The 9687-nt window shown below is 35.3% G+C and overlaps 1 protein-coding gene across 4 annotated transcripts in view; it reads right to left on the bottom strand.

Annotated features, from left to right (window-relative positions):
- Positions 1–5167: 5167 nt before the first annotated feature.
- LOC131061290 (bifunctional protein FolD 2) overlaps positions 5168–9687 on the bottom strand; it is a 66482-nt gene continuing 61962 nt past the window's right edge. For 3 of the 4 annotated variants that reach the window (XM_057994891.2, XM_057994890.2, XM_057994889.2), the window contains exons 3-7: positions 7074–7413; positions 6049–6285; positions 5713–5880; positions 5405–5613; positions 5168–5307 (exon numbers count right to left, since the gene is read on the bottom strand). In XM_057994891.2, the coding sequence (XP_057850874.2) occupies positions 5443–5613; positions 5713–5880; positions 6049–6285; positions 7074–7413 (916 nt within the window). In that variant the 3' untranslated portion in view covers positions 5168–5307; positions 5405–5442. The remainder of the gene's footprint in view (positions 5308–5404; positions 5614–5712; positions 5881–6048; positions 6286–7073; positions 7414–9687) is intronic. The other variant, XM_057994893.2, reaches the window with a different exon arrangement.

Raw genomic sequence — 9687 nt, 5'->3', positions numbered from 1 at the left:
CTCTACCTTCTACTCAAACTTATCCTTTTTTCTAACTACAAAATCATTACTAATTGACCTCAAACACTTGTTCACAAGTTTTGGATATCCCTTGCCAATCTTTGACCACAATCTAAAGAATCATCTCATCACAAGTGTCTTTATTATTATGGGATTATGGTTAATAATGACCCTCTCTTGAAGGGTTTTATTTGTTTATTATCATTTTTAAATGTTATATTTTTTAAATATCTTAATAACTAGATATTAATATTAATGTGTTTTCTATATCATCCTCATGTGAGCGCATTAATCCTTATTATTAGTATTATTTTTGAAAAAAGGTGGCAGTGCCACTTAATATATTCTATTTATATATTTCTTTACAAACATTAATCCTTATTACTAGTCTTTTGCTTTTGATAATTATATAACAAATATTTATGAATTTATTTTAAACTTGTTAATAATTAAATTAACTATTTTTTATATTAATTATTTTTTAATTATAAATATATATTTTTATTAATATTATAATATATTAAAATTTTAAAATTATTTATTAATATTAGTTGTAAAATAAATAAAAATTTATTTATTATGAATCTCATTCTTATATTTGTATATGTATCTATGAATATGTGTATGTATGTATTAGATGAAATTTGGAATTGGGATCTCAATTAAGATAATAAAACCACTAACAAGCCCAAATTTACCACTACATTGAAAGAGGGGTGAATCCAATCGATCTAGGCATAATCCAAATAAGGAAAGGGCTAAATTTTCATTAGATTCACTAGTTAGGGTGTTTTCCCTCTCTTTCCTAAGTTGAATTGGAATGTAGTTGTGAAATTAAGGGAAAATGAGGGATAATTGAGGTAAATAAATGAATATAGAATGCTATAGATGTTCCATAGAGCCACAAATTGAAATATGGGCAAAAGAATAGATTTAGAACTTGTTCCCAAAATTTTGGCTTGATTTTTCGAGACCAGGTAGCATAGCTCTGCTCTAGTCCTCCACATTTTTCGTCGTCGAAAGCAAAACTTGCTCGTCATTGTCGACACTCCTAGAATTTCCAAGTACAATTCTTGCACCTATTATGTTGATGCTACTCTCAAGGGGAGCAATGGTGTGAGTTGGTCAATATGTTTGTTTGTTTTTTCAACTCTCTTTGTCATTGTTGTCAAAGTGGGAGAGAGTATTAGATGGGAGAGAGAATTGGTGTATGATTTGGAAATAGAGTTGTTGTGAGATTATTGTTGTGGAGAGAGATTTGTTTCATTATTGTTGTTTTTTGGTGTTGCCATCAATGACAAAGGGGAATATTGTTGGAGATTGTTGATAGCACAAGCTTGTATGTTTGTCATTGATTTTAAATCTAGTTATCTAGATGGATGTTAGTCCATATATGCTTCGTCAGACCTTGGTTATCTGGATGGATGTTGGTTCAAATACTCTTTTGGTGTTGGTTGTGTCATCCTGTATTCAAGGTGGTTCGAAATGCTTTTGGTGCCCTTTGGATATGTTGTTAATTGCATTGTGGTTTAGTGGATCATGTTCTTTTGGTCCGGATATGTGTTGGAAGATGCGTTGAGATGTTTATTTGGGTCTCACCTTGGCGTGTGGATATCCGCATGGAGTATTTTGCATTGGAAGTGGTTATGTGACAAACTAGTTGATTATGTCTTCATGTTATGCTTTGTAACGTCTTGTGGAGTATGTGTTAGCATGTGCGGATTGTCAGATCATTCATGGAATGATGCATTATGATATGATTTGGTTCTCTCTTTCTCGTAGAGTGGACTAATCTAAGTATTTTAGGTTCAAGTGGCTTATCTTGTGTAATATTGCTTATTCTATTTTGGTCGACCCTCGCTTAGGTTTTCAATGTTGTATCTCATATTTAAGATCTTTGGATGGATGAGTTGTGTGGTGAATGAGAAGTGAATTGTGTGAGAAGTGTATGTGAATGATTTGCAAGCATATTTGAGTTTGTGGTGATGCAAAAGTCAATTTGAGAAGAGCTTTGAAGGTAATATATTCTGCAAGACAGTGTATTGTGTCAACAAAGATTATCAGAGATATTTGCCATGATGTTGGTCGCTTGATTCAATTGTTCAAGGACAATTTCATGATCAAGAGAATCCTTCTCAATTTTAGTTCAACTATTTCATTTGTTGTTGATTAACAGGGAGTCCTTCAACAACAATTTGTATCTTGTCTTGAAGATGTGTCCTTCAGTTGTATATGTTCTCTTGTATCTTGCCTAAGGTAGTGCATCTTATTTTTGCAAGTCCTTCAGGTGTTGGTGCTCCTTGGTTGCATGCCTAAAACATTGTAAACATTCTAATTCATATTGTGAATCAGATTCTCACTGTGGTTTTTCCATATTTGTGTTTTCCATGTAAATCTAGTGTTCATGTGTATGCTTGATGTATAGATGATTAAAGTGCTATTGTTAAATAAGTCAATTAATAAGTATTTTTTAAGTTTCGGATTGATTCACCCCCCACCCCCCTCTTAGTTTTGTTGGGTGTTCAACAATCCTCTCCTCTTGTGTGTCAATGGCATCTAGTGTTTGGGGCAATCATTCTTCTTCCTTCTTCCCCAAATCTCTCTAACATTTCCTTGTCCCTAGAGCTTCATGGGAACCTCTAGCCTAGCCCGCTTCATTCATGGTGTCTGGGGGATCAATCCCTACCTTTGGATTGCTCACTAGCCAATATGTTTGCACGTTGGAAGGGACTACAACATGAGAGGCTATCTTAGGGACACTATGTTGGTATGTGGCGACTGATCATGTTGTTGGGCTTAAATTTTTGGTGACTTTCAAGCATGTTTGCCCCTTATATCAGTTAGTGTTGATATGTGAGTGCGGGGGGTTATCCCCCTTGCAAGCCTGCTTAACTAAGGGTCTAGGGAGCAGAGCACCCCAATAGGGGTTTTCAAGGGCAACAGCCCTAAAACAAAATTTCGTTTATAATTTGTCATTGTAAACCTTGACCATTTATCTTTAGGCCATATATCTAACAGTAGATATTTTATGCACTTTTGTTTGCCCTAGAAGGCAACCCTATTTTATGCGGGCATTGTATTATGGTTGGATATCATATCATAATTTGAGCTTCATTGGGCACTAGAAAAAAAGTTGATGATTGTTACTCTAGTGGATGTAGCCCACATTGGGTGAACCACGTTAAATCTGTGTTATTGTGTTTTGTTATTTTTGCCTCTTTTGTTCTACATTTAATTTAATATTGTTTATTGCTCCAATTTGCCTTAAAACCCTAACACACCAATGCTCAAAGAGGACACTAGAATGTTTCAAGGACTCCAAAGCCAATAGTGGACACCACCATTGCACTCTAGTTTCTTTCTAGCGTGCTAGTGTCCCAGTTGGCTGCCCTAGTCCACCTAGGATGCCAGTGTCCTCAAATCTTCGTCGACGAGCTTTTTGGGGCCCCAGATGGACAGACCTTGTTCAAGGAAGTTGCTCGTTAGGTCCTAGAGAGTCTAAGGAACCTTTAAGGTGGTCTTTTGGTGTTGTCAATGAGTACTTGTGGTGTCAATTGCATTAGTTTGTGTACTCTTGTTTGTAGAAAGTCGATTGCCACACCTAGAACTAAGGATCGCCTTCTGATGTCTTATAAAGACTTGCAAAGTCTTGCAAGGGTCAAAACCCCTTGTTGATCATCCCTGAGGTGTCACGAGCCTTCCTCTATGGTTGATTGGCATTTTTGGATCTAAGTCTTTCGCTTGTGCATTGCAATAGGATGTTGTATGTGAGTTGTGTAAGCTAATAAGTTGTCCAACATAGTTGAGCTTGGTTTGATGCAGATTTGAGGGTGATGATCCCCTCATCCCATTCTAGTGTGTAATTGTGAGAGAACATGAGTGTGGGTTGGTACCCTATTGTTATTGAGGTATTGTCTTCTCTCTCATATTGAGAGCAGTGATTTGTCTCTTTTTTGCTTAGTCTTTCGATAGTGCCTCCTTGTTGATGAATTAGAGAGGGCTTAATTGTTGTCATTCAAATGTGACAAGTTGTGTCATATCTTTGATGTTGAAGTTGTTAACAATATCTAGAATGAATATATATATTCTATATATTCTAGGTTTCTTGGCTTATGTCCTTGAGTTCCTTAACGGGGCATTACATATCTTTTCAATTCCTTTTGGGGAAAGATGTGTATTATAGTGAATTTTGATGAAAAATATAAAAAAAAATCAAATATATATTTTTGATTAATTTTGTATTAGTCATTAATATTGTTTTTGAAAACCCCTTATTTGCGACAAACAAAATTTGAGCTAAACTAAACATAAAATGATTATTTTTTTTCATTGTATATAGAATGATGTTTAGATTGATTACATATAATTAAAAAAATTTAAAGTTATTAAAAAAAAGTATCCCTAATATTTCAATTCTATGGATTGATTTCCTCATAAATTAATTAATATATAGATCCAATCATTAAAAAATGATATATTTGAAAATTAAGCATCGTCATCTATAATAGATTTTTATTTTGTTAAAAAAATCTAAAAAATAATAAGAGTATTGCTAAAGTTAATTTTTCGCTGCTTGTTTTATGACATTGTACTTGCATGTCCAAGACTAAGGGTTGAGTTTCCAAAGTTAAAACAAAAGCAAAACCATAGGTTCCTAATTTTAAAATTTTATGAAATATGTACTCACTTTAAGGAGGGGGAATATAATGTAAACTAAAACAGGTATCCATTTCACTTAAAAACATGTACTTATTTTACCATTTTAATAATCAAAACAAGTACCCATTTCATATGAGTCTAAAATTAAGTTCAGAACCCCGATCCTAAATGGATACCCATTCCTATTGAGAATTTTTTCAAACCTCCACTAAAAGTGAACCCATTAGCTTGCACTTAGTCATATATCACATAAACTATAGTTTGATGAATCAAAAATCAATTTTCCATCATTCTCACAATTTAAAAGAGAAATTAATGTTGGTAACTTCCATATTGAAATTGGCTATTCGACTAGCTTAGAAGTCCCATGAGATGCATAATATGTAAAATTTGTGCCACCAATTGAAATGAGGACAAAGACCATTTCCTTTGTAACCTACCACTCCCTTAAAAACTTATCTCCATAAGCTCTGGAACCTTCATTTCCACCACAATAAATAAAAAATTGATAGTTTGAAAAGAACATTTATTCTAATTCTTATGTTTATGATGTATATTATCTTATTTTTGTAGATGGATCAGAATGAATATTTTTGTTACAACAATAATCTCAAGGATGCCACTTCGTAAACAAACACACTTCATGACCTGGAGGAGATTGAAAACAAGAATGAACACAGTAACAACAAAAATAACAACTTCAATAATGTATTAAACGATTTTAAGAGTTGTCATCATAACAAACCTGAAGTCCATTGCAAATGGCTACCAAAGGGCAAATTTTCAAATCAAACCAAATGTCCGTTTTGCTGCCTCTAGAGTATTAGACATAAGCATGGCAATAGTCATTGGACCAACACCACCAGGTACAGGAGTTATTGCTGAAGCTATTCTTGAAGCCTCTTTGTAGCAAACATCACCAACTAATCGGTATCCTCTCTCATCATTACGATCCTGGAAAAATGCCATCCAATTTTTTTCAACTTCCTCTATCAAAAACATCTTTTGAAAATAAATTCATGACGGAAAACAGATGGCCAAAACTTGCCATACCTCCACTGCATTTATGCCAACATCAATTACCACTGCACCAGGTTTCAGCCAATTGCCGCGAACCAAATTTGGCATGCCTGCTGCAGAAATAACAATATCTGCTTTGCGTGTAATATCTGCAGGATTTTTGGTGTAAGAATGAACAATAGTAACAGTTGCATTGTGTCTCTGCCAAAATACAAACAACCCACAATGAGGATTCTCCATGTGAGGCCATTCCATACATAGATGAAGAAAGCCACAATAGGCTCATTAGAAACTAATCAAAATAACAATTGGGTGGAAAGACAAAGGACTGTAAAGTTGTATCAATAGCATGATGTCTGAGGGAATTACTTGCAAAAGAATAGCAGCAGGCATTCCAACAATATTGGAACAGCCTATCACAACTGCATTTTTCCCCATCATATCTATTCTGGATCGAAGCAGCAATTCTATGCATCCTTTTGGTGTGCAAGGTACAAATAGAGGCTCTCTCCCTTGCATTGCTAGGCATCCAATATTTAAAGGATGGAAGCCATCAACATCCTTCTCTATGCTAACAGCATTTAAAATCTTCTCCTCGTTGACATGCTGTTCACTATTATACATCATGAGTAAATCCATGATAACAGACAAATTTAAAGGATGGGAAATCGGCCAAAAATCATTAAATTGACAAAACAAAAAACTTTGCAACAGTTATAGAAAAAAAGGCATTGCATATCTTTTCAAATTGGTGTGGTGATACTTTTAAGACCTTATCTATACATCTACCTTTTCTGTTCTTCCCATTTTCTCACTACAATTTAAATGCTTAGGCAATCCTTTACCAAGTTTAAAATATATGTAATCTATGAATCCCAGTAAGTTTCTATTTTGTCATCTTTGACGATAAATTTATATGTTTACGGACAATACTTGAACAATCATAAGTTATGGCCACTAAGACCATCAGATTTCACTAGGAAACATATTATAGCAAAAGATTGCAAGAGCTGAAGCAAATTATACAAAATCTGTTCTCTGCAACGTGAGTAGCACTACCAAATTGATAGATAATTCAGGTGCCTCAAAGCAAAGTCAATGCAGAATCTGAAATGCAAGTGCAATAATTGAATCTAATAAGAACCCAAAATGAATCGCCATTTGTTTTGTGTTTATGGTATATTGATATTCAAAGTAGAATTGCTACACAGGTAAGTTGTGTACAAATGAACCATCACCAATATCGGACTTCTCCTTTAATGGAATCCTAAGCAGAGAAAGTAGATAATAAGAATTCGTACTAAATGGATTATGCACATAATCAACAAGGAGTGAATAAATTCAACCTTTAACTATCAATTTACTAAATTAGTTTATAAGCTCTATGAAACTACCTGTGGCAGAGGAAGTTGAACCAAAACACCATGGACAGATGGATCATTATTAAAACTCTTAACAGCCCTTAGAATTTCATCTTCACTGGAATGTTCAGGCAAGTGAATGCCTAGTGATATGATTCCTGTCTCTTCACAAGCTTTTTTCTTGCAGCGAACATAAATCTCTGAATCTCTTCTTGCTCCAACTAGCACTACAGCTAAACTAGGGACCTTGCCAAGTGTGTTTCTCATTTTGGATACTTCAGCTGCGACTTCACCCATTATTTCTTGAGCAGCCGCTCTTCCATCAATCACTGTTGCGATCGACTCCACGGTTACTGAAAATTCCAAATAAAATCTAGAAACTTCCGTTAACAATGCCATACAAAATGGTAAGGCAAAGGAAGAAAACAAAAATTCCAATAACAAATTGTTTTCATTAATGTGATACAAAGCGTAGGTGAGAAAATTAATTTACCAAACTTCAAGTCAACAGACTGAGATAACATGATACAGAGAGTCAATTAATTTACCATACTTCAAGGCAACAGATTGAGATAGTTGTTGAGAAACAGATTTCAAACTGAAGAATGGCATAACTAAGCAGTAAAAGTTCTAGTAAAATATTCAATGATAAAATTTCATAAGCCGAAAACATCAGTGCCTCTGTTTAAGGTAGTACTCTTAACCTGAACATTAAAAAAAATTCAATTATTTGGTCAGGATGGTAAATTCCCCTCAAGAATCCTATCATAAACATTCCAGTTATTGCAGGTTATATTGGTAAGTGTTGACAAACACAACTCCAATCATCTGACCATAGCTTCGCAGCACATGGCCTCAACTACAATCATTTGAAGCCATGTTCATTCCATTGACAAGTTGATGAAAAGACTAGCCACATGAAAGGTAGCCAATTTATCAATTCCATCAATCTGATCATTGTTCTCTCCAATAAAAGTTGTAATCAGTTAAAAGAAGTATCCACAGCAGCTGGCTTATGGTTACATATGAATATTCTAGTTAAATATAATATATCCTCAACTGCAATCAAGCAATGCTTAACTAACATAATCAAAATTTAGCAATATCCAAGAAATCTATACATCCCATGGGTTCTCTTATCATAATCATGCCACTGGCATCCTATGTATAGTTTAAACTAATAAGCATAAAAAACATGGCAACGATTGCATTGAACAATAACAATGGTGGGACAAAGTTTTGGTTCAAGGGGCAGTTGCCTTTGTGCGGCTTTGGGGGTAGAGCCCACAATGTGATCAAGGGGCAGCACCCCTACAGGGATCTGAGGGCAGAGCCCCCAACGGAGTCAATGGGCAATGCTCCTTGTGGGGGTCTAGGGGTAGAGCCCCCAATGAGGTCAGCAGCCCCCCTCACAGAATCGGGAGGGAGTGTGCAAGCACAAATAAGGCCTCCAAAACCTCCAAAACCTCACAAACCTAATGACGAATGTCATTTTCACAATGTTTTCATCTTTTTTTCATTTTCACATTGAGTTTTTGATCAGGGGTTGTGGGAGATACCTAGACGTCCTTGGGATAGTCAAGAGACTCTTGGGAGTCCCCCAAACATCCTTGGAATCCCTATGGCGTCCTAACAGAGGTGGCAGTGCAGTGGGAGGACATTGTCCCCAAGTCCCTGCATCCTAAAAATGCCAAGATTTCGGGGTGAGTGGGGCGGGGGGGGGCAGGGGTGGGTGTCCCCATGGAACACTTAAAAAGATTGTTTTAAAATAGGGACCAAAAGTGATGCTAGGAATGGGATTCAAAAAGTAACGTATTTTATAAAAGTTCTTCTAGTCACTGTTCAAAACTAAATTTTGAAGGGAACAAAAGAAAAAAATAAAATAACATTATTTTTTCTTGAAAAACTTATATAAGGAGTTGAGGAATGGTCCAAAGAGTTACCAATTTATATTTTCAAATTCATTTCTGTTAAGATTGAACATTGTTCATCTTTCCAACCCGAAGACAAAAAAGCTTTGGTAAAGAATGAGTTCGAGATAAAAGCCTCCTATTCATTTGATTAATTCCATCTAGGAACTATCATTGTGCTAAACAGATGTAGAATTATTCCGATTCCAATTATTTGGTTGTGTGGGATTTTCAATATATTTGTTTCAGTTTGGCCATTTTCCACAATTTGTTTGTATGTGTGTGTGCGGTTTCAGATTTATGATTTGAAAATATATTATATTGTTTTTTATTATGGGAAAAACAGGTTTTGAAGGGCCCCGGAAACCCTTTACAATAGAACCTTAAAAGATAAGAGCATTAAGAAACAAGACAAGACATTCTGCAAAAAAGCCAGCAAAGTTCTGGGCAAAAGCCCAACAAAACCAGCAACATCCAGCCAAAACAGAAAAAAGACAAATTACTTAAATGTTTTTAAGGGCATTAGCCAATTTTCCGCTAATCCCTTGCATTTCTTTGATATTATCCCTGAGCATTGGGATTTCCTTGGAAGAGGCCAAGGCAGCTTTTTTCATACTCACCCTAGTCCTTTTGGCCGCACCTCCAAGAGCACTATCCACGTTCCCAGCCTCAATAGCATCATCGTCAATATCAAGGTCCACAACAGGTTTGGAAGTACTGGAGCCATCAAGGTATTT

The sequence above is a fragment of the Cryptomeria japonica genome, chromosome 11, assembly GCF_030272615.1.
Source record: "Cryptomeria japonica chromosome 11, Sugi_1.0, whole genome shotgun sequence".
Classification (NCBI taxonomy): Eukaryota; Viridiplantae; Streptophyta; class Pinopsida; order Cupressales; family Cupressaceae; genus Cryptomeria; species Cryptomeria japonica.
Note: the sequence above shows the minus strand (reverse complement) of the source record. Positions and strands in the feature narration are given on the sequence as shown.